The 25,022-nt window shown below is 46.0% G+C and overlaps 5 protein-coding genes across 8 annotated transcripts in view; 4 read left to right on the top strand and 1 right to left on the bottom strand.

Annotated features, from left to right (window-relative positions):
• LOC135394918 (uncharacterized) overlaps nucleotides 1-13,078 on the bottom strand; it is a 40,581-nt gene extending 27,503 nt beyond the window's left edge. Inside the window, exons 1-2 of the mRNA XM_064625990.1 lie at nucleotides 12,063-13,078; nucleotides 9,072-9,173 (exon numbers count right to left, since the gene is read on the bottom strand). Of these exons, the coding sequence (XP_064482060.1) occupies nucleotides 9,072-9,173; nucleotides 12,063-13,022 (1,062 nt within the window). The 5' untranslated portion in view covers nucleotides 13,023-13,078. The remainder of the gene's footprint in view (nucleotides 1-9,071; nucleotides 9,174-12,062) is intronic.
• The window catches only part of LOC135395954 (uncharacterized), a 44,673-nt gene that overhangs the window by 4,054 nt on the left and 15,597 nt on the right, over nucleotides 1-25,022 (top strand). The gene's annotated exons all lie outside the window — the stretch shown is intronic.
• LOC135394920 (leukocyte elastase inhibitor-like) lies at nucleotides 949-22,658 on the top strand. Of its 2 annotated transcripts, none has more exons than XM_064625995.1 (2): nucleotides 949-1,758; nucleotides 21,400-22,658. In XM_064625995.1, the coding sequence occupies exon 2, from the start codon at nucleotides 21,452-21,454 to the stop codon at nucleotides 22,628-22,630; it is 1,179 nt and encodes a 392-aa protein (XP_064482065.1). In that variant the 5' UTR covers nucleotides 949-1,758; nucleotides 21,400-21,451; the 3' UTR covers nucleotides 22,631-22,658. The 2 variants fall into 2 exon arrangements, with proteins under 2 accessions (XP_064482065.1, XP_064482064.1); XM_064625994.1 differs by having other exon boundaries at nucleotides 949-1,778.
• LOC135394919 (intracellular coagulation inhibitor 1-like) lies at nucleotides 2,587-17,804 on the top strand. Of its 3 annotated transcripts, XM_064625991.1 has the most exons (3): nucleotides 2,587-2,718; nucleotides 3,791-3,834; nucleotides 16,336-17,804. In XM_064625991.1, the coding sequence occupies exons 2-3, from the start codon at nucleotides 3,791-3,793 to the stop codon at nucleotides 17,558-17,560; spliced, it is 1,269 nt and encodes a 422-aa protein (XP_064482061.1). In that variant the 5' UTR covers nucleotides 2,587-2,718; the 3' UTR covers nucleotides 17,561-17,804. The 3 variants fall into 3 exon arrangements, with proteins under 3 accessions (XP_064482061.1, XP_064482062.1, XP_064482063.1); XM_064625992.1 differs by lacking the exons at nucleotides 2,587-2,718; nucleotides 3,791-3,834 and adding an exon at nucleotides 4,855-4,971; XM_064625993.1 differs by lacking the exons at nucleotides 2,587-2,718; nucleotides 3,791-3,834 and adding an exon at nucleotides 7,253-7,326.
• On the top strand, nucleotides 22,736-24,439 carry LOC135394921 (intracellular coagulation inhibitor 1-like). The gene is made up of 2 exons (XM_064625996.1): nucleotides 22,736-22,874; nucleotides 23,188-24,439. The coding sequence occupies exon 2, from the start codon at nucleotides 23,247-23,249 to the stop codon at nucleotides 24,405-24,407; it is 1,161 nt and encodes a 386-aa protein (XP_064482066.1). The 5' UTR covers nucleotides 22,736-22,874; nucleotides 23,188-23,246; the 3' UTR covers nucleotides 24,408-24,439.

Below are 25,022 nucleotides of genomic sequence, written 5' to 3'. Positions count from 1 at the left end.
AAAACAAAGGAAGTAACAGAACAGCACAGAACAGAACAGGAGACGCATCGATCTACCATAACACACGATCGAGTTATCGTTTTACGTGAAAAAAACGATCGCGTTTGAGAGAGACACAAATGTCAAGAACCCAAGCCAGAAGGACGTTCTTTGCCTGGAGACCGCCAGATGATGTCCTATCAGAAGAGATCGGACACTGCCGTCCCACAAAGGAAGAACATTGCAAGAAAGTACGAGATGCTGCCTACCGTGTCAGATGCAGGTGAGTAGTACAAACTTTTTACTTTTGCGTATATGAAAAAAAAGTCTATATATATATAAACAAAATAAATAAATAATTTGATATAATTTGTAAGGCTATAGGTTGGCGGGTGCATGACGACTGTTCTTCAGTAAACTTAGCGATACCTTTGACACACCATATATAGGCTGTTTGCTCTAACGTGTCCAGAAATTTTATTTAAAGCGAGCGATAAAAGAGATGAAAGAAGAAGTGTAAAGTATACTTTTTCAGCTACTTCACTAAGAAACAGGTGCTACTAGTGAAGCAGTACCTGATTTTTACTCAAGTAGCCGAAAAGTATACCACTTGCTTTTCTTTTATCGCTCGCTTTATAAATATAATTTCTGGGCACGTTAGAGCAAACACCCTGTATACATATATCAGCGCTTGCCACATGGGAGTCACTAATTTGCGGTACTGTACGTACCCATTGAAAGGTCATTTATCTTTTTTAGGGAATGTTTTCTGCGCTTCTTTAACGCTTGATGGCGCTCGCTCTCTCGCCTGAAATATACATAATGCCGCAAGTCGTATAGGCATCACAGCGTTCTAGTAGATGCAACCTTAACAAACGGTATCGATACTAACCCTACGGCTCTGCGGTGTGCTTCACCTAACCATCAATTGTTAAGGTTTTGTGACGCATAGCAAAAAACGCGCGTCACTGACCGTGGCCAATACAACAGCGGACGGGAGCAACGGCCCGTTTCCCCGAACTCGCGGGTGCACATATACAACGCTGTGATAGTGTCGAGCTGCGCAGCTCTCATGCGGTTACCCTTTCATCTTGAATGGAACACATAACTCTTTCTGTCTGCGTGCGAAATGATGAAAACATGACGATCCAGTCATTGTCGTCTTGCTGCGAGCCTCATTTCACCTTCAAACATTATAGACGTCGGCCCAAAGCGCTTCCAAAATCTCTCCATCTAAACAATCACATTGAGCGAAAGAACGTGTCGCATTCCACGATGCAGCCATTTAGCATTGAGGATATTCAGGAGCACGCTTTCGGTGTGAGTTACGTCTGACAACATCGCAACTGCGGGCGACATTGAATAAAAGACTCCGACCGGCGATATCGTCGTCTACAAGAGGGCGCCACCACAAACTAGTATATCTGGGAGTAAAAGGTGAACCTTCTTTGACGATGACAGAATGATTTCAGCTTCAACCGGACCATTTGGGTGTCGCGTAAAATACGATGAGAGGTATACGGTGCGTATAATGATGCCTATAGATGATTGTCAAGGGACAAAGCCTGGAGCAAAAGTGCGCCCCTATTAAAACAGGTGCGACAAGTCTGCGCTTGTCACGTTATTAGACACGTCCCATTCACGATTTTAGTACCTTTCATCTCCCTGCACTTTCGGTGGTAAACTGATATGATATCAGCTTTCCAGCGAACGAGACGGAAAGGAGACACTATACTGTTACAAGAGCTATATCGCAACTAGCCGGATCCTCTTTTGGGAGTGAGTTGCACCTTTTGCAGGTAACTTGGTTACTGTAACGGATAATTAATAATTAGGGCCTGACTTTTTAGGGTTAAACCCGTATCCGCCCGATATTTACCCCCCGAATGAAATCTGTAAAATTCGGGTTTAACCCGAATCTACCCGAAAACATCCGGGTTGCGTGGCACACTCATAAGCGTGCATTAAAATAAAGTTTGATAACATTGCTAAACATTAGTTCCATGTTAAGACAAATTTTTATTAAACAAAAAAAATCACCCGAATACACCCGAATTCCTGACGACAGAATATGCCGTAACGGGATTTAACCCGAATACACCCGAATTTTCGAATGAAAAATATCACCCGATATTTACCCCCGAATTTGGCCAAAAATAAAACCCGAAAAAGTCATGCCCTATTAATAATCCGATGGTTACGTCGCGAGACAACTATGATAATGAGCGAGTGGTCAGTCTGTGAATTAGTTTTGCCTTAATTAATTGCCTTTAATTAATCTTATGACGCGGCAGACCGCATTTAACCTCCCCTGCAAAAGAAGGCGTGTCGAAGCAACTTGTATACCCTCGCCACCACGTTGCTGACGTGCTCGATCGGGTTCGAACCCGCTACCTTGGGATCAGTAGGCGAGCACGGTACCAACTGATCCATCGAGGCGAGTACAGTAAACGTTGTGAACTTGGAACGTGCAGAAGGCTTCCGCGAATCGTTCTGTTTCTGTTAATTTTTTGTTCGCGTAATGAATTGGATTGGATTGGATATGCGAAGAAAAACATGCATATGATGCATGGTTCCAAAAAGGTGGATGCGTCTATTCTACGACACTTAAGGCCGAGTCTGCTCAGTGTGTTCACGTATTATGAGGTTAGATATACGTTCGTTGTGGGCAAAACTGATGAGAGTGCTCGAAGCGGATCTGTTGGACAACAGCTGGTCTCAAAGCGCTCCTTGGAGTCTGTGAGTATTTGTATTCTTACCGTTCACTCTTACATGGGGGATTAAATACAGCAAACACAAATTTGTAGTGTCTCTAGTGTCTCCTTCTTGTTTTCATTAATGCTTGTTACTTGCTTCGGGCAGCGTAATAAGAGGCAATCCGCGCTAGCGAGACGGCGAATAGGACAATCATAATTAAAAGCGTTAAAACCCCTAAGCGGGGGGCTAAAGAGACAGACACAGACACATTGCACTGATGCAATGTATCTGTGTCTGCAATCCAATATGTCTGATGCAACTGATGTAATGCGTCTGTGATGCAATGTGCAACCAGTGCAATGTGTCTGTGTCTGTCCTTTTAGCTCCCCGGCCCACTGGGGTTTTCACGCTTTTAATCGTGACTCTAGAAAACCGAACAGTCCAATTTTTAACCATTTTCAATCAGACAAAAACTCCGATCCGAGCTTTGCCAGTTCGCTGCGCCTTGCTCTATAAACGAAACTCCAGTGTCCTCCGTCATGTCACCACCAGGTGTGTCGTTTGCCGTGAGAAAGTGGACTTAAAATGATACTGCATCCAAAGTACAACGTCCGCCTAACGTATCCAATAGCGAGTTTTAGTATGTACACCGGGAGCCCTCCCACGAAAGTGACACGATAAAGGAATCTTTCATATAAAAGATTAGCAACGCGTATGTCGGCCACTTCAACGGTATATCGCGATTAGTTTGCCAGTTACCGTAGGACTCCTTCGCATCTACTAAAACTCCCTAGTATGTAACGGTAACGGTGAAGTCGCAGACGACACGTCGCCAATACCCTAAGAATCATTACCACTTTTAACTTGGCTGCGTGCAAGAAAAAGGACTCCAGCAACACTGCCTTCCGCTATTCGTGATAAACACGAGCCGTGTTATCCTGAAGAGGGTAAGTCATCTCCGTTTTGTCTCACCGTAATCGCAGTAAGAAAAAAAAAAAAAAAAAAAAAAGAGACTGCAAATTTTCACGTGCACGTAAATTGCTTGCGCACTTGCACTTAGCTGTGCTTCGAGATTTCTATTTTTTTCATTAATTCACGCCTTCTTTATTTCTAGATGTATTCGCAAGTAGAAGAACCGCTGAGTGGACACCAGAAAAGGTAACACTAACAACCAACGTCAATTAATTAATTAAGAACTAAATTAATTAAACTAACGGCTGAAATCGATATAATGAATAACACAATTAGAATGACGCAGACTAATACTACAAGATGTCTTGTCCTTGCACCATATTTCACTCGTAATATGTTTACGCAGAAATTTTTTTACACCTTTCTGGTGTAAAGGTCTTGTCCCACTGTCCACAACTTCGTGGTGTGAGTTTCACACCGTCCAGAACAGCGTTTTGTAAAACACCCTTCTAAATGGCGCATTCTATAAAAAAACAAAAACAAAAATAAATAAAGAAAAAAGAGCGCCATTTCAAAGGGCATATTTTACCTTGTTGTTTGGCAGATTATAGCCCTAGTACTTTTTGAAAAAAAAAAAACAAACAAACAAACAAACAAAAAACAAGACAATCATCATCATTATCATCGTCATCAAAGGGCATATTCTCCAGAAAACATCATTTCAGGGTGGTATACTCATCTAAAACACTGCTTCAAATAGGTGTTTTGCAAATACCATTTTCAACACCGTGACTACACCTCTCAGTTGACCATGCGCAACAAAAAGAGTGTGAAACACCCCTGTTACACCAAAGCGAAAAAGAAAAAAAAAAACTCCCTATTTAGGTGTTGCGTTCTATAGGTGTAATGTCGTACGCATGCTTACGCACTCGTCATAAATATCAGTATCATCCGGGACATAAAAACACCACACATTCACTCGGCCAAGGAATACCCAAGTAACCCAACGTCCTTCGGCATAAACATCCCGTGCATGTCCCACACTTCCATGCAAGGCCCACACGAGGCGTCTTACAAATCGCGCACTTCTTGGCCACCAGAGACAACCTTCGACGCATCACGGACGCGTTGACGTATCTAAAAATATTGCGACGAAGCCGGCAAATGATGCTACACATTGATGATTCCTTGACGAATCCGAGTTGACGCAAAACGCCAGGGTCATCCACGGGGCTTTGAAAAAGATAAACAAGCAGCACGCGCGGGAACCGGTTGTCACGGTTAGCTCAACATATCTCCTCACACGCGATGCTTTAAAACGTACAGAACGCTTCGGCTTCACAACCGCTGACAGTTCCTGCGCGACACGGAGAAGACCGACAGGTGGGTCCACGACAGTTTGGAAATTGTGATCGGGAAGGGTGTGCATTCGGAGTATAGTTTATTGCTGGGAATTGCGGAGACGTGGGCGTATTACGAGGTTTTGCTCATAAGTTGGAAGTTACAAAAGTTACTCCGCGTCCTGTCTTGCGGGACACAATATGTAGAACATTTAGCCAGTGATGGCCACTAACTACTTCTACAGTAGTTTAACTATAACTACTTTGTGATGAAGTAGTTTAACTAGTAGTTGAACTACTTTTTGGGGAGTAGTAACTAGTGCGACGTATTTTAACTACATCTATAGCTACTTAATGTTGACCACCAATACCAATGCCATTGTATAGTGTTCTTGGACACCTAAATATGAATCACAAGCAGCGATAAAAGTGAAGATTTAGTACGCATGCATGGCACATTTGCTCAGCACCTCCGTTCAGAATCAAACAAGTAGCTCAACGCAAAAGTTGGAAGCACAATCGTGCCGTAAAGCTTGCGGCAAAATCGGAAGTAGTTGACGCCTGCAGTAACTACTGTAGTTAACTACTCGAAATAGTAGTTTAACTAGTAGTTGCGACTACATTTCTGCAAGTAGTTAATACTACATTTTAACTACAATCAGGTAGTTTAACTACATGTGGTTAACTACTGGCCATCACTGCATTTAGGTATATGCGCTGTAACGGAAGTGTGAGTGTCTTTCGTGTACTTCATGAGAGCTAGTCTACGCTGATTCGAGTTGGTTCCTTGAATGGGCGACGAACAGAGAAGGAAAAAAAAATTAATGAAATAAAGAGGAATCTCGTGTGATCGGAGATGGGCCGACGAAGCGAGAGTAACTTAATTGATAAAAAATAATTGAAGAACTTAAAGCAAAAGAAAAGAGAACGGAGCAGCAGGCCAGTATATGCACGATGCTATGTTAGACTTTTCATTTCTTTTTCTTTTTGTTCTCTATATATGATCACGAGGAACTTCGCCAATTAGTTGATTGATCATGATCCGCGCGGAACTTTGATCGGTGTTGAACGAACTTTTCATCATTCCCTTTGCTCCTCGTGTGGAAAGGAGTCGTACGTTTTTTTAGCCTATTGTTTTATAGCTTGTTCATCTTTTAGTGAATTCGGAGTATGTTGGCTCAGGCTGTATTCGCCAAACTAATCACATACTTCCCAGTACGTAATATACAGGGGTTTTTCCAGCACCACCCCGCAATCCTAGTACCCTCCCGCAGATGTCACAGGAATGGGTAGGGTTTTTTCGGCGATTATGCGATACGAAATTCGGCGAACGAAAGTGTCGTTTTTCTTTTTTTCTTTTTTTTAAACCTGGAGAAGCACTTTCCAATGAAAACATTTTCGATTATCTGCGAGATGGCATAGAAGTACAGTAATACAAGTTTGACTTGCTTTACGTGAGCTTGAATTTGTTGCAGTAGATTGTCACGTACATATTGAGGGATTTCGATTACATGTCGTTTCTTAACTATGACTTGCTGACAGGAGGCAATATCAATACCTTCTCCCGAAAGCAGCCACTGTAAATATATATTTTTTACTGGAAATGTCTTCCTTCGTTGTTGTTTGGTCTCCTAGTCTATAGTTTCTCGTAGTGTTTCACATGGACCAGGTTTCAAACCTCCAGACCTTATATACTGTCATCGAAAGGTTATTTTGGAACTTCTCTTTTCCCACCGTTTTCTAGGCCTATTGTAGTCCCCTCATTATTCCACTTCAGAGGTAATTCCGCGCATAAATGAAAAGATTGGCCACCAAATATGCTGTCTGCATTTGTTTTGTTTTGTTTATTATACGTTCAAGACCCTCACTTGAGGGCACTTATGAAGGCATTTATCTTGGGCAACGCAAGGCTTATGATGCGCGCTTCCTTTCGATGTTCCATAGCATCCTTGCGTATAGGCGGTGGCAGAAAATCCGAAAAAAAAAAAAGAAAAGAGATTTACGATTCTTCAGTCAAGTCACGCAAGAGACCCCCACTATCATGTTTATTGACAGTCGGTAGCCGAGCGTGTCTGTAAAGCGCGTCCTTGCCCAAGAGAACAGACGACGGTTGATGTTTGCAAAACATCGTCGAATAGAACTCTAATTATATATCGTGTCACGAAACCGCAACATCCTGAAATAACGACGAAATGTTCGCCCAACAAAATGGAGGAAGTCCGCTCGTGATCCATTATGTACTCAGGTTCGGCCATACCACGTGATGAAAAAAAAAAAAAAAAAAAAATCCTATATCTATGACTCGGGGGGAAACTGAACGGACGCCAAAGAATAACGTGTAGTTGTGGTTAGTCGTCGGTGTTTTTCCGCGGACGGGATATAACTGGATACTCGTTAGGTAAGCAGGTTTAAAAGTTATGTCACGTTTCCGTTTGAATGTGTGCAGCCTGTGAATTGTATAGCGGATGTATAGCGGGTAAGCGATAATGAATGCGTCACGTTCGGTGTTTACTTCCTGCGGCTATGCTGGCTTTTATGTGCGTATTGCAATCTAAGAATTATGGGAGATAGGTACATATCTGGAGATATCGCTAAACAATGTTTTCTAGAAACGGACAAATATATTATACAGCCTGACGGCGCTTGCAGTATCCCTGATTACAAATGGGAAGACGCACGTGATTTTGTGATAAGTAACGAGACAAGTTATTATTTGTTAGAATTGCGAAAGTACGCGCATAAGTGACAACGAAGGGCAAATACATTCTGAAAGGTATCCCCAAAGAAGCTAAACACCTAGTAAATAAAATACTCATAAGGCACCCACATAGGCTACTGACATTCATTGTGGACGGGTACCTAGGGTACTTACACTTTTAAAACAAATCTTCACCACATAGCACGCTGAAAGCCAACCACTGCACAGAGTGATACATCTATCACTCTTGATTTGTGGAAAGCACGTGGCCGTACGCCTTTTTGTGACAATTAACATTTCTGCGTAAGTGTCACAAAAGGGCGTACGCCTCCCGTTTTCAAGAAATCTGGGGCAAAACGATGTCACTCAGGCTGATGGTTGGCTAGGAGCGTGCTGTGTGGTGAAGTTCATTTTTAAGAGTGTACGGTACCGACATTCATTGTGGACGGGTACATAGGGTACCTACATTCATTGTATTTTACTTCAGTACGGTGAATAAACTGAAGAAAAGGGACACGTGATTTCGTGCGGAAAATTTTGTCAAGAAGCTCTTCCGATGGCCTCAAAGAGCTCTCATTTTGCATTCCGTCACGAAGGTTCGAACGGGAAACTTCAATGCGCGGCTGCTTTGTACTTTTCTTTAAACATATCGCAGATTATGCAATTCATATTAGCCGTACTGAACTGCGGTCACAACGTGCAGTCTCTGTATGCCGCTACGACACAGGCGTTGGGGTTATAGGACAAGAGAAATACACACTTCCCAACCTGAGGTGGAAATACAGACAGAACCGAAACCGGTTGGGCTTTCAGGCCACCAGTATCAATTCCCTTTCGACATTCCGACGCAGTTCGATAAGACGTCTAATCACTGGGTAAAAGCGGCTACACATGCTAATGGTCATCGGGGGTTGATGCCCCTCCATCAGTTCCGTGTGACTACATTATGCACATGACAGACGGAGCCCTTAATAGACAAGAGGACGTGAAAGATAAACACGGTCTGCGCAGCTTTGTACGAACGGACATATCGGCGTTTCTAAGTCCTTATCGTTCGTAAAAATTCCGGTTCTGAGCCGTCCAGCCGTTGAACTCTGATCGTAGGTACATCGAATGACCAACACATGTCCATAGATCATTGACATATACTCCGCGGAGTAATTCTCGTGTCATACGGGCACGAAAAATGGCATTCGTGCGGTTCCACACGGATGGTTCTAATGACATTTGCATCAGTGCCATTTTAGAGTAACAATTTTAGTTTGGTGTCATGTCATTAAAAAGGAACGCGCAGCACGAGGCATCGCAAACAATGGCATTGAAGGTCCGAATGACAGTACACGATAATGTCATATTTGGCGCCCGCGTGGGACGGGCATAATGTTATATTTGCACCACCAGGAGAGTATTTTATGTGTCCCTTATTGTAGAACCATCGCACTTACCTTAGCCTTGGCGTTGACATTTGATCCCAGGTCTAGCAGCCGATCGGCTATTCCAACTCTGCTGTCTTTTACGGCATACATCAGTGGGGTGAAGCCAGTTACCTGAAATTAGCGTGAGACGATTTGTCGCCATACATGAAGGAGAATATATTCGGATTACTGAACTATTAGCTTCTGCTCAATGAGACAAGATCGAAGGCCGGAATTATTCCGATATCAAGCCGTACGCCTAGAGTAACAGAAAGCCGCCCTTTATGCGTCATGAAATGTGATAGGCTGTGTAGTATATGAGTGTCTAAACCTATCAGCTTGCAACACTGACCAGGAATGGCCGTGCCACCCCAAGCAGCACAACATGTTGGCCCAATGTTGGGCCAACGAATGGCCTCCTGTACGGCCAACGGCCTGGACGAATGAGCTTCCGAGACTGAACCAATACCGACAAAGTTGGCCCAATATTGGGCCGAGATTGGACCAATATCTGCAAAGTTGGCCCAATATTGGGCCGAGATTGGACCAATAATGGCAAAGTCGGCCCAATATTGGGCCAACATGTCGTGCTGCTTTTGACATGTCAGGACGTTTCGAAGTTTCCCTGTCCTGCCCATTGAAGAATCACTTTGGGCGTCTGGACCTTAAATTCGATGAATGTTGCCAATACGTACAGACTTAATGAGAAGCGAAGGAATGCTTGGCGTTCGCAAACCAACGGGCATTAAATAGCATTCGATAAGTTTTGTAGCTGCAGATCTTTGCTACAGAAACATTCAGACAAAAATATTGCATTGAATTTTCTTTCGTAGTTTCCTTCGCTGTTCTTACCTGTGAGTTTTCAGATGCATTATTTTTATCTTGCCCTTCGGCTATCTGTCCTCAAGACAGTTTCAGTCCGATTTCATTATAGCGTGCCAATCAGCCTTATATATCATAATGGAAATTCTCAGCTGGTGCAGGTGAAACATAATCATTGCCAAATTAATAATCCAATCGTACTGACGATAAGAATGATAGTGGAGAGGATATTAAATTCTAATTAGATTTGGATTCGAATAATACAAATGAACTGATGATGAGGATGACAATAGAAGAAACATGCAGAATGTGGGCTCAGCCGAACGTTGGATCTGCTACTGCAGACCGATGACCAACGCGTAGAATGTACATACTCTGCGAAAAAACAAACAACCAAATAAATAAGAGTAAATTGCGGAGCAATTACAGCTTCTAGTCCCCAAGATTGTAGTTACTCCCCATTTTAGTTACCGACCCTGAAATGTACTCCTCTGGACTGCGAATAGTCCATCAACTTCGCATGAACTTTCATGCATTTAGTCTCGAAAGGGACTAACGGTCGAGACGATTCATCTAATCCTCGAAAGGAGTAAAATTGCTCAGTTTCTCTCAGAGTGTACACGCTAAGAACAAAAAAGGAATAAAATGGGGAAGTAATTGCAGCTTCTAGTCCCTTACATCACAATTACTCCCCATTTTAGTCCCCTAACCCCATAATTTACTCTCCCAGGACTGCAAATAGTCACTGAACTTCGGAAATCGTCTCCCGAATGCAACACTCTAAGTAAATATGTGCTCTTCGTGAATTTCACGGAATAAGGCTCTACGACATAGTTAACCTAGCAATTTTCCACCCACACAGAGTAAGAAATAGTGGTTCTTTCTCGCGAGCTTGTGCCCTATGCATATCGCAAGATTTCATATCACTCGACATACCACGGTTGATGGCTTGATTCAAAGCATTTTCGTTCATGCACACGAATTATGTACCTGGGACTGTTGGAAGAGAGATCGTGAAATGCAGTCCTCATTCTGTGACATTCATTTACTCTCGTGCATTTACTCCCTAGAGGGACTAATTTTTGTGGCAATGCATTTAGTTCCCAAAATGACCAAAATTACTCTCTTACAGTTTACAAATATTAATTGCCTCAAGTTTTATTACTCCCAATATGTAAAAACGATGACGGACCTCGCCTGCGTTTCGACTAAGCGCACCAGCACGATGGCCACACTTGAAGTGTGTCAAGGGTACACGCAATGGAAGCCGCCAAATTTAGCGCGCATTCTTTTTTTTTTTTTATATGTTGGCAGCACTGAATCTGTCCTTTCGCCATTGGCCAAATCGTGTTTCTTTCGCAAAAACAAAGGAACTGCGACAAAATATGGTGCCTTTAAGTCTCCTAAAGTGGAACCAAAACACGGCATGTGGGCCCGTTTTGAAAGAGTCCCTCATGGTCACTTTTTGTGTCCTGGATTTTCCCCCTTGCCCTATAGATCGGGGCGCATGGCCGTGCAACGGTATCGAGGCCATTATATTTGTGAAGCACGTACAACATGTAGCCGTGGTAGCGAGCATTCGGGCGTCATGCTGGTAGCGTGCAAAGTATAAAAAAAGAAAAACAAAAAAGAAAGAGAAAGAACCGTTAGTGGGGCCCCTGTTTGTACCAGGAGCATGTAAGCTGGCATGTCTGCGGGAGTCTACCAGGCGGCTTTGTGGAGAGAACGTCCCAGTCCCCAAGGATTGTAATTGAGACATATATATCATAATAAAGAAAATACAGACTCTCAATATAGCTGTATAGAAGTAGGTTCGACCTTGCCCTCATTTTCGTGTTTCTGTATGACGCAAAGTTTTCTTCATTCGGCGTTCGAGTATTCACTTATCCCACTGAGCACAAACATAGATGAATCAGTATATGATGCTGTACGATCGTAACGATACAACAAAAGAAAAGTAATAACCGCATAAACTCCTGCAGTGCCTCCGCAAGTACTCCTTGTCTGCTACGTTGACCCTTCGCCATAAAAACCTACAAATTATGCACTCATATTGCACGTCTGTCGTCACACGACAGTTCCCTAAAGATACCCATGACGTCACGGCCCTACTTGACGTATTACTTGTCACGGACGCCACTACAATCCTATACAAACAACAGTCCGTCGTCTCCATAAATGATTAAGTGTCGCACCTACCTCATCAGCGAGATCCGACGGCAAATCTCCTTTCTCGACATGCTTCAACACTGCATCAACTCCGAGCCAATCACCTCGTCGCGACATGTTCAAGATCTTGAGCGCAAGCTCGGGATTCGTGGAAGTTCCCGTCCATGTGGCTCCCTTTGGTTTTCCTTGTTCGACGGGTTTGTCTTCTTCATCCTTTTTCTCTTCTTCAGAGCCCTTGACAGGAGATTCCTTCTTGGGCGAATCTTCCAGAAGTAACTCGGGCGATTCCTCAAATCGAAATTCCGACACGGTCTCCGGGGACGGCTGCGGTTCAGGCTGGCTAGGCTTCGCCGTTTCTTCCTGGGTCGTCTGCTTAGATGACGACGATGACGTCAGCTTACTATGCAGCAACTTTGCATTCAGCACAGTTTGCTGAAGTTTCGTCGGAGCGACGTTGATTTTCTTTGCCGCGTCTCGCATCCTGGACAATACACTGGTCTTCTCTACCTTCTCCTTTACAGGGACCACTGTGGGAACTTCTTCAGCAACCGGTTGCGGTACCGGTACGAACGGTGTATCATCGTCTTCGATAGTGATAGCGACGGAGGCTTCTTCTTTAACCTCCTCCCGTAGCGGCGGAAGATGTGTGTCTTCAAATGCCGATTTAACGCTGTCGTCAATCGGTTTGATGGTTCTGCCTCTTGTCACCTTTTTCTTATGCGTCGTTGTCTTGCCGCCAACGCCAGTCTTCTCCTTAGCATTCGGAGGTTTTCGTTTGGCGGGAAGGGTCTTCGTTTTCCGTTTGCCAGCAGGTCCATTTGCAGCAGACGTCTTTTTGAGCAAGGGCGTCCTGTCACTCGAATCGGCCATGGCCTCTCCGAGCACGAGGGGGCCGTTTGAAAGCAGTTCGACCTGTTCCTCCGCGTGGTGGCGCTTGTCGCGGTGCTTCGCCTCTCGCTCCAGTTGCTCGAGCAGACGAATTGGGTCCATGATGGCCTCTTCGGAGTTCCATCGGTTGCCCAGGCGACGGCCGCGGCCATCTTGAACCACGGGACTTCTACTACGTCGGCCACTAGGGGACGACATGTCACTCAGGTAGACGTCAAGAAAAGAAAACCATGTTTAAACGTTATTTCGTAATGCCTTCCTTTCCTGGAGGGACGTGCGCGGGGGACAGATGGGTCGCCGAGCTTTTCAACTTTGAACAGAAAGAGCCTATCGATTGAGGCCGCGTAGTCGTCGGTCGTGATGACGATTCGTGAAGTGCGAATGGTCCACGAATGGCCTGTGTAGCAAGTGGCTTCACGGAACGTTTTGCACGTACGAACAGAGTGCCGACATTGCCGAATTGAGTTCTGTGGGTGTGAGCTTGACCTTAAATCATTCCATTATTTGGTTCTTTTCGCGCGCGTTTGGTGAAAGCAGATTTGGAAACATCTTTTGGTGACATCTATCAGGTGAAGGTAGATATTTAATGCACTAGAGAAACACGATCTGGATGCGACAAGCTACACGGCAAGGGTACTTTAAGAGACGACACACTCAAGTGGTACAATCATGACAGCGTAAAGAGCGCATACGCCTCCTTGCTTCATCAACCCCGATGACACGTCGTCGTCCATCACAAACCACGCATGCGCATGTTGTAAAATATTGACACGCAGCGCTGGTCTATTACACAAAAGTCGGTCAGCTCTACGCTTCAGCAATCTCTGCGTCGGTTGTTAAAAACGCCAAGGACGCCGCCACTCTGCACCGCGAACCCTCCGACCTCCTCTCACCTCTTCCCCACACAAACTCACGGTTGACTTGCTCTTGGCTCAGAATAGAACACACACACACACAACCACGACCACTACCAAAATCACGAGGACAGTGGAGCGCACAGGTCTTCGCACCGCTGGTTCTTCGTATAATCCATTCTCATGCACCAACACTACCAGGACCGCCAAGAACTCTTAGAGGACAAGTCTGCAAGAACGCCGCGGTATCAGGAAGCTTGCACGTCGACGCGTGCTTCGCTCCACACATTGCCTTCTGGAGGGGCGCGGCGAAAAATTGGGCTGCTAGCAAAAACAAAGATTGGTAACCCCAGTGGCCAAAGCCGGTCCCCACCCATGACGTCGCTCGGGGAAGGGTTCCTGTCCAAGTAGTAGCTTCCCCTTCTCCTTTAATTTTCTCTCCCCTATTCCCTCTCATTTATGCCTTCTTTATTAGTCGCAACGCCGACCCGTTTTCACAGTAACTGTGACGGTTTTCCTTTTTTTTTTTTTTTCGCGAGCGTTTGGGCTGTGCCCCGAGCGCTGGAGTCACGTCTGTCTCCTGGTCACGTTTTACTTTCGATCCAGTGAAAAGATGGCAAAATCGCTACTAAAGCCTACACTCAAACGAGCGGGGAGATGGGAAGGGAAAACCTTTTTCCGGCATATAAAAGTAGTGTTGCCGTCGGTGAAGCTTGTTGGCATGTCTCGTTTCCCAGGGGAGCAAGCAAGAGGTGACACTTCTTTGAATTGTTAAACCGTCCCGGGTTTTTTTTTGCTGAATATGAGGTGGTTCCTTTCTCGCGAAAAAGTGTGAATCGTAAAAGTCCCCAGTAACCTCTCGTAAGTGGTTCTTGGTAGAGACGTGAAGTATAGTGTGGCACGTGGAAGTAGGGTCATCGGCTTTCGAGGAGTTTTTTTGTATTTCTGTCCTGAATCTGTGAGCGTACTGGGAGGTGTCAGTGGCTTTTAACTGGATTTTATTGGATCGGATAAAAATCGGGGTAGCTTCCGAGAGCAACACGAGCAGCCAGACGTGTACAGCTGTACTTGTAGTATGTCGATTTGAAGAATTTCCACGTAAGAGTATGACGTAGGACACATCAGGAGTAAGAGGCCATGTCGTTTACCACGAATGAAAAACGGCCTACAAGTGCTTACTACAAGGCTACTTCTCAGCAAAAGTAACTACCTGAAGATACGTGTTTAGGGAAGTGCCTCAGGAGGTGAACCGTCCTCATCATTGATGAGGAAAAACACAGAGAGAAAAGCTTGTGTTCGAAATATGGGCGGCGCTCGTCTTGTCGCACTTCCCTTACTGCTTGCGACGGCTGGTGAGACAGCCGACAGGCGAGGTATAACAACAGTTAAATAAAAGGAAATAGGGATTAGACAGTTCATATTAGAAGCTGCGCTTCCGGGCGAATCAGCCAGAAGAATTACTGAGGCTGTGCTCTCGCACATCGTCTCCGGTGTCCGCCAACCATCCCACTAGCGCCACTACAACTGGGTCACTGGGGGGGGGGGGTATGTTTATTAAGAAAAAAAGAAAGGAAAGGTTAGCCAGGCAAAGAGCCGGCTTGCTATTCCAAGGAAGGAGAAAGATAAAACAAACAAAGGGGGAATAAAAAAAAGGAAGGAAAAATAAAAAAGGGGGAATCGAAACAAAGGAAGGAAAGCAAAGCAAAAAGAAACAAAAAGAAAGGAAAGAAAAAATAAACACTGGATTTTTTTACCCTTCTACCTGAAGATGCAGTCTCGTTCCAAATTTCGCTTCAAGTCGAATGTACCTCCCCTCTACTGAAAGGCACGAAAATAGATGGAGCGTTCTCCGAATTATTGCAACCTTCGCTGGGTCGTATCCAACGAACCTGCGTAGTGTTTCTCATTAGAGGATTAACTGCATTGGCATTCGCAACCCGCTCGTCTCGGCGGATAAATTACACAAACACCACGCGATGCTGAACGGGGCCCGCCACTCGCGGTATAATCGTATGCAGCTTATTTTTACGGGCACTGGGACGAGGTTAGACATCCTTTTCGCACCTACACTTTTCTCGATCTCATTAGAAGAGAGTCGGTCCACGTGGGTGTCACCGCTAATCGAGTTTGTCTCTGCCAGGAATTAATTGTGCTGCGGTGTAATTACTGGCTTCCCGAGTAAAAGGTTGTTTTTTTTACGTTAGTGTAATGCAGTGTAGCTATGGTGTGAGGCTCAGCTGATATCGAGTGGCATCTGTCGTGTGTGACGAGATATGAAGAAAGGATGACGGTTGATGCCATTGTCACGGGTGTGTGTGTGGGGGGGTGTTTAAATTAACGCCGAAAAATTATGAGCCCGGTTAATTAGTAGCAGCTTAGGAACATTTTTTTTTCGTGAAAAGGTGTCGTCCAAGAATATTTCCCTCCTCGTGATGCTTAAAATTGACGTCTTAACCGGGTTTTTAATCTTTACAAAGGTACATCTCGCAGATAAAAAAAAAGCATTGTGATGAACTATTTGTCGACCTGTACATAAAGTCCTCTATCGTTTCTCTTTTCAGACGAGTCATGATACTTAAGGGCGCCTTCGCCGTCATAATCCTGGCAGCTTTCACCTGCCACGGGCACCCTGTCAAGTCTGACACTCCGTTGGACAAGTCCGATGAGAAGCTCTCCGTAGCTAACAACCACTTCGCTGTCGAGCTCCTCAAGCATCTCGACTCCGGCAAGAACATCTTCTTCTCACCATACAGCGTTACGACAGCCTTGGCTATGCTTCATGCTGGCGCCAAGGGAGACACCAAATCCGAACTCTCGGAAGGCCTCGGTTTTACAGCGGCAGGACTCGACGACGCCGACGTTCTGCATGCCTTCGAGCACCGACGTCACCGTCTCCAAGCGGCCCAGAACAGCACCGTCTTGGACGAGGCCAACTCCATTGTCACCCTTGACGGGTACCAACCTCTTGAAACTTACGTACATGACCTGTCTTCCGCGTTCGACGCCGAACTTCGACAAGTCGACTTCGTGAACAAAGGCGGAGAAGCTGTGGAAGATATCAACGCCTGGGTTAAGGAGAAGACACATGGCAAGATCGAGAAGCTTCTGGAACAGGAACTTGGTGACGACACTCGTTTGGTTCTGCTGAATGCAATCTACTTCAAGGGACTTTGGAAGAACAGGTTCAACGAGAACGACACGCTTCCGTTGCCGTTCTACAACGGAGGGGTGGAAGAGATCAACACGCCAACCATGATACTCACCACGAGACTGGCCCACGCCTCTGACGACGTCCTTGAGGCCGATATCGTTGAACTTCCGTACGAAGACTCTGCGTTCAGCCTGGTCGTCGTGCTTCCCAAAGAAAGGAACGGCATTGAAGCCCTCAAGAAAGACCTGACTGCTGAAAAGCTTCACGACGCTTTGAGTAAAGCCTTCTTTAAGAAGGTTACCCTCACTCTTCCCAAGTTCAAGTTGGAAGGCAGTTACAAGTTGAAGGAGACCCTGCGTGACCTGGGCGTGAAGTCTGCGTTTGGCGACGCCGATTTATCTGGCATTAACGGCGAGAAGGATCTTCTGGTGGACAACGTCATCCACAAGGCCGTGGTCGAAGTGAACGAGGAAGGAAGTGAGGCTGCGGGAGCAACAGCTGTAGTCATAGTGACCCGCCTCGGCGCCGAGCCCAGCTATGTGACCTCGGTCACAGTGGACCATCCCTTCCTGTTCTTTATCAGAGATGCAAAGGCTGGGGATATCTTGTTCCTGGGGCAGGTGAACTCGCTTTAATTGCCGTGAACTTGGCAAGGGTTCATGGAAGAGCACCTCTACACTCGACTCGCTGACAAAGTATTGTCCGATTATTGAACGGCAAGCCTTGAGTTGAGAAATATTTTAGTCTGAATAAAATGATCTCTCTTTTACTCGCCTCACTCCAGGATGCAAGGCCAGCACTATCGTTATGTCATCCACGTTGGGTGGACCTTATGTACAACCTTAAGTACTGGTGATAATAAAGTTGTATTATCGAACATAGATAAGAGTTTGTCGTGTGGCAATGTGACAGTGTGTCGTGTGGCAACAGAGATTCGATGAAGTTTCTCGTGGCACACTTCGTCTTCTGAGTGAATGGTGAGCTCAACTGTCTGCTATATAGAGATGAAAGGCGATGAAATAAAAGCAATGAAAGAAAGTTAAGTTAGAAATACAGAAAAATCACGCATCACTTGTAGCCCTCAAAAGCACGTATTTGGTCATAAACGTACCCATTGGCATGACTCTCGTTTGAAATCCTTGTGAGTAGACTCTCGTGCAGCTCTTAGAAAACTGGACACTTCAACTTTACGTGAGTACACTTTGTTGAGTCGCGTAGATAGATGTAATGGATTAGCGCCTTCCTTTTGCCACGTTTCCTCTCGTGTCCCCTCAGTGATCTGGCACATACGAGCGGTATTGTCACGGGGATAATATAATATAATACATAATATAATATTATAATATAATATAATAGGGGGTCTAATATGAGTGGTACCAATGATGACGATGATGAGAGATGACGGGAATGATCGGAGCGGCGATGGCGATCTTGATCATGATCGTGATAGTGGGAATGTCCGAGAGCGCTGTTGGGGTCACAATGAGTCCTTTAGGCCTGTCACCTCAAAAAAAAGCCAACTACATGACGTAAGGTCGCCGTTGGAGTGGGCCGAGGATGCTCGACAAGTTGAAGGGGCGGCAGCCAAGGGTGGCAGGCTGTGACTGCAGTGTACGCCTCCCGTTGATATATGGTTTTTATATGGTTTATAATTGGTTTTTGGCTCACCGAATGTTGTTTCGAAATGGTGTTGGTTCCGTTTCTGGTGCAAAAACGTTTGAAATTGCTTTTCGCTCCTTTCAGAGAAGAAACCCTGTCTGGCAACAAGATGAGCGCACCTCCTGCAACATTCGAGGAGCCATGCTCGTCTTGTCCTCGTCCAGCAACGGGGTAGAGTATCGCCCCCGGCAATGAAACTCTTCAGCCATCATCCCGTAAATAAGTTGTTGTTGTTTGTCCTCATCTTTTTACCACTAGTTCTGCGGCGTCTGAAAGTGCTCTGGCCGGCATCAGCCCCGTCTCATCATCGTCTCTTTGTGTGTGTGTGTGTTTATGAAGATGCTCTTCACTTGGCATAACCGAGCAACATTGCCGTGCTTAATTGCTTCATGCACCAGACAACTCGGAACAATGATGTACATGTGTCGCCTTTGAGCATCGACACGGTTACGGCAGTGCTCATGCTGCCGCCGTGCTACCGGTCTTGGCGGCAAGCAACGTAGAAAGTCTTGTATGCAGAGCTGCGAAATTTCTAAAACAACCTGTCGCGAGCCTCCATGAACTACGTCCTCCAGTGGTTCGGTCACAATGGACAAGACGCCTATGCTACCCTTAGTTCAGCGAGGTTCCTTAGTCCTAAAGGAACACAGGACAGATATGACTACCGGTTTGAGTTGCCGATGAACAATTTCCTCAAATAAATGATAAAAGTTGCACAACAGTGACAGGGAGGGAAACTGACTCGCTGTGAAGAAAGACACGACCCAAGGGGTCGTCTAGGACATCATGCACGAGGCAGTAACCGGTGTGGAGGGAGCAAGTACTGACGGGGGAGATACGAGGGACAGCTGCTTGGCACTTGTGCGTTGTTGCAGGTGGAAGCTACAGAATTACCTTTGTCTCTGTTTGGAACGTGCTGTCTACAGAAGCGCGTGTCAACCGTGACAATGTAGTGATGCTACATCCGCTGTATTAATGGCCTACGGTTTCTATACGGCTGGTAAAGTACTTCGTAGCCCGCTGGGCGTTCTCATGCCCACTGAGGACATGGTCACAAACAAACTTTAATGTCATTAACGAGTCCTGAACAGAATAAAAGTGTGAACGTGGCACAGTCATTTCCTCGTTTTCCTTGTTGTCCAGCTCCGAGTCGGACTAATCTAATGCAATCAACCAGCCCTGCAGGAAAGCACACATATCTGTAGAACGTAGTAACCGCATGAGAGCTAGTTGGTGTAATTACGATGAACGGTAGCGTTTCCTTAAATTGGAGGAGTTCCTTAACAAGGACAGCAACAACAACAACAACAATGAATGATGGAGAAGTGACGATGACAAGGGATGTTTCCCCGTGGCAGCCATAGGACCCTACCACCACTTCACTTGCCACTGCTACGCCGTATAGAAGACGATATCTCCCATACCAGCTCCCGTGGCATAGTGGTTAGGATGATCGCTTTCCACGCCGAGACTGGGAGGTGACACGGGTTCGAATGCTGTCACCGGCTGTGCTGTCTGAGGTTTTCCCTGGGTTTTCCGAAGACGTTCCAGAAGAAAGTCGGCACAGTTCCCCCTGAAGTCGGCCCAGGACACACACTAACCTCCGCTGTTCCCCTACTCATTCCTGCTGTCCTCTCTCCATCTGTCCACGTCTGTACGCCCCTCATAGCCACAGCAGCTTAACACAGCAACACAGAATTAAAAAAAAAGATATCTCCCATCACTGTCAGCGTCGCCACCATCATCGGGCCGTGCTCTGGCAACACCTCTTAGAGCTTGGGAGTACGGACGGACGGACGGACGGACGGACAGACGTTTCTCTCGCAACACTCCTTGGCCCCGTGCAGCGAGCTAGCCAGTGGAGTGTCACAAAAGTGGTACTCTGCCTTCTGCGTGATACGGGCCTTCTGGGCTCCCCGTGAGCCGAGTTTCGTTCTCTTTTTTATTTATTAATTTATTTATTTATTTATTTGTCTTTTTGTTATTTTTGTTTCTTACTTACGTTTTTTTTTCTTCTTCTTCTTTAGGGAATAGCAAGCCGGCGTGCTGCATGGCTGACCTTTCCCCTTTCCCTTTTTCTGCCAATAACCCCCCCCCCCCCCACACACACACACAAACACACATGCACTTCACAAGTACGAAATGGACGTCTCGTCCTGTTCTTCGTTGTTTCCTGGTTAATTTCGTCCTTGTTGAGGAAATCCTTGAACCCGAGATGCTACCATCGTCACAGACATCAGACAGGAACATAGGAACAGTCGGAACGTATCATGTAGAACAGTCGAAGGTTCCCACTTCCAGAACGAATTGTGGTAACCAATTGCTATCTTACTATTTTTCCTAGCACCCTGAATGCTTGTCGTGCTTACCTAACGAATATTAATTATTTCTAGCCATTGATCGATAGTGTGGATAGCTCCTAGTTTGTGTAGTGTTAGTATGTAACTTTTGTCCATGTTTGTAGGTTTGTGGTTAGTGTCGAAACAAGTGTAAAAACTTCGATTGTGTCCTTGTCAAGTGTCCGTTCTGCTATTCTTAGGCAATTCCGGACATTGCAATTTGAAACTGACCTCGAAATTGATTGACTGAATTGATTGAATTATACTGTAAATACTGTAAAATGGGGCCACTGGCAAGAGTGAATAAAATGAGAAGATGAGTCAGCAAGGAAGATGGTTTATCTTCTCGTGTTTCGCACTCAATTCTCATTGTCACATTTGTCGCGAATTACTATTGAATGAATATGTCCAAAAGCGTCCTTCTCTCGTCAAGTACTGCAATCTCACCTTTCAAGAATTTGCATCTTTCCTTCTAGACCACAACAGACGTACGGCAACCCTCCGTGTAAAAGGACACGTCCAGCAACCATGCTGTCTGCTTTGCTGACCTTCGCCTATCTTTGCGCCCCTGCGTCGACGTCTCCAGAATCCCCGAGCCTGGTGGAAGCCAACAACCGTCTTGGCATCAATATCCTGAGGCGGCTCAGTCTGCGCATGAACAACGTAGTTCTGTCCCCAGTCAGCGTCTCCGCAGCGATCGCATTGGTCTACCTTGGGGCAAAAGGGGTGAGCGAAGAGGAACTGGCGGAGGTTCTCGGCATCAAGATGGCGCACTTTGACGGCAAACGTTCCGTCGAGAAAGGCTTCGCGCCGCTTCTGGACCACTTCAGACATCTGGAGAAGGAGGTCAACTTCCACATCGCCAACGCCTTCCTCGTCCAGAAAGAGTTCCCCGTTCTTGAAGAATACAAGGAGTACCTCACCGCCTTCGGTGTGCTGTATAAGGAAGTTATTTTCGCTGCATCTGAGGCAACCCAGATCAACGAATGGTTTGCCAACCAAACGAGAGGCTTTATAACCAATGTCACACCGGAGATACACATGAACACCGTTATGGCCGTGATAAACGCCGTATATTTCAAAGGAGATTGGCAGAAGCCTTTCGTCGTGGGGCAGACAAAGAAGGGTTACTTCCGCAATCTTCCCCCACCACAGGTGCTCGTAGATATGATGACGCAGGTAAACACATTCCGCGTCAGCAGTAGCAAGGAACTCGACGCCGAGCTCCTCGAACTGCCCTACGAGAGCCCCGAGTTTAGTATGGTGGTTATTCTTCCAAATGCACCCAACGGATATGCATCGCTTCTCGACAAACTGGACGCTGTGATGTTACAGAGAGCCATAGACGATCTAGACCGTGCAGCGCCGACTCAGGTTAACGTGACCCTTCCCAGGTTCAGGATGGTGTCACAAGTCAGTTTGGTCGACATGCTGAGGGGGCTCGGTATCCAGTCTATCTTCGAAATTGATAAAGCGAACCTTACGGGAATTAGCGACGTCTCCGGATTGATCGTTTCCGATATCATGCACAAGGCTGTGATAGAAGTGGACGAAAAAGGTAGCGAGTCTGCTGGGACAGGGGCGTTAGGTATTACTTTTCGTGCCGGCATACATACGTTTGTTGTCGACCACCCTTTCTTGTTTTTCGTTCGCTACAAGCCAGCAGATGACCTGATTTTGTTCATGGGCGTTATTAGCAGTCTGTGAACGAAATAAAAGCGCAAGCCGTGACGCACATCTTTGGTCGTTTCTGTTTCTAACCCACATCTTACGAGAGTTTTACGACTCCGCTGTAGTGTTCACGACTTCTGCTCCATCCTAACGTTTTTCGTAGAAAGGTCTTCAATTCCGGGAAACCGGTTTTTTGCATCAATAGTGGGATGTTGAAACGCACATCTGCAACGCTGTCATAAGGAAGCTGCACCGTGCGTAGACCTGAGCCAGTCGGACGGTAAGATGAAATACTGTTTCGTATCATGTTACGATGCTGACCATGCGTATTCTGTGCTGAAGTCTATGACAACCGTTTTCAAAGTTGAAGCGCACACTAGTAATAGCTAATTGTGACACGTTGAGATGAGATATGCGTGAAGAACGAGGGATAAAAAGCGTGCGCGCGCAACGTAATTAATCTCGAAGTCGAGCTTTCTCTACGACTGTTTCCATTACATGGTAACATGGCATGTAGGCCTGTATAGGAACGCCATTGTCGTCAGCATTCCAGTTATACAACATTTGCTCTGCTTGTTTGCTTTTCCCACCAGGAGGCCACTTACGTACAGCTACGACACTCGTCTGGGTTGCGCTAATTCGAAAAGCAGTCATGTTGATTATCACCTTCATTTGCGCCTTCGTTTTGGCCGGAGCTTCACCTCCAGAAGTCCTCAGCTTAGCTGAGGCCAACAACTACTTTGCTGTCAACCTCCTCAAGTCTATACCCACTCAAGCAGGCAACGTGTTCGTATCACCGTTGAGCGTCAGCATAGCCATGGCAATGCTGCACCATGGTGCAAGAGGAGTCAGCCAGGAAGAACTGGCACAGGCTCTTGGCTACAAGGCGGCGGGACTTCAAGATCGTGGCGCCGTGTTGTCAGCCATGGGTGGCGTCTTGAGGGCCTTCGGTCATCGCGAAGAGGACGTCACTCTTAACGTCGCCAACTCCGTACTCCTTCAGCGAGGTCATCCTGCTCTGCCAGAGTACAAGAAAGATATTGAGGTCGTATTCCAGGCGCTGTTCGACGAAGTTGATTTTACCAACCACAGCCAGCTCGCTCGGATTAATGATTGGGTCTCGAACCAAACGCGAGGAAAGATCAATGACTTCTTGACGGAACTAAGTCCTAACGCTGTAATGGTCATTTTGAACGCCGTCTATTTCAAAGGAACCTGGGAGACGCAGTTCAACAAGACGTTAACGAAGAAGACTGCTTTTTATAATCACGGCGTTACTAAAACAGTCGTTGATATGATGAGACAGGCCGGCGCTTTCCGATTTTCGTCGAGCACTGAACTGAACTCAGATATTGTTGAGTTGCCATACAAAGGCCACCAGCTCAGCATGATTATCCTGCTACCGAGAGTGCCCAATGGGCTTCCTGCAGTCTTAGAAGCTCTGGATGCCCATAGTTTGCAGAATGCTCTAGATGGTCTGATAAGCTGGAAAGTGGACGTTAAATTGCCCAAATTTAAGCTGGAGTCAGGGTACAGCTTAGTGGAGTACATGAAGAAGCTTGGCGCTGAATCCATCTTCGACGAATCTAAAGCAGACCTTACGGGTATCTCTCCCGGATTGGTTGTTTCCGAAGTCATGCACAAGGCCGTGGTCGAAGTAAACGAAGAAGGTAGCGAGGCTTCCGGAGCGACGATGGTTTCAGTCACTCGTAGTGCGGTGATGACGTTTAAAGTTAACCATCCTTTCCTGTTCTTTATACGCGACGTCGGGACAAACATGATCCTTTTCATGGGCGTAGTTAACAAACTGTGAACTGAAACTGAATAAACGCTTCAACAACGATGCACATTACGATTACTCTTAAAGGGCTCTTACGTGTTTCTTGAGCGAGCAACGTGCAATCCAGAAAGCTCGTTATATCACTGAGGTGCTTTCACTGAGGCCAACGTGTCGAGGATATGATGAGCTATAAGCATAACTGCGTCTAAGGAAATACGTGCGTTCGCGCCCTTCCACAGTGACTCTGTACCACGACCTACTAGATTATAACGACCACGTCAGGCGCACCCCTTCTATGCGCCGCATTTTTGGAAGGTTGCGGTGGCGCTTCTGATCGTCCCAGTTATTGCTTCCTCAACTTCTACAATACTGAACTTTGTACTTCAGCTTACCTTAGTATCTCTGTACAAGCGGTGGATGTTCCACAGATGTTTCATTCTCAGGTTGATTATCATCATCATTCTACGCGTTTTCAGAGGGGCATAGGGGCTATCGCTGTCGTCTGCTACGGTAGTCGTACACACGCTTCTGCGTGTTCAGAATTCAAATTTCCATCGTCCAATCGTGTTGTGCCGATCAGTAGCGCCCCTGGCGGATCGTGCGGACAGGCTCCTCATAGGGTTTTCTGATTGTGACATGGTCGTTATA

This window comes from Ornithodoros turicata, chromosome 5 (assembly GCF_037126465.1).
Source record: "Ornithodoros turicata isolate Travis chromosome 5, ASM3712646v1, whole genome shotgun sequence".
Taxonomy (NCBI): domain Eukaryota; kingdom Metazoa; phylum Arthropoda; class Arachnida; order Ixodida; family Argasidae; genus Ornithodoros; species Ornithodoros turicata.
This window is presented reverse-complemented; position numbering and strand designations above follow the sequence as displayed.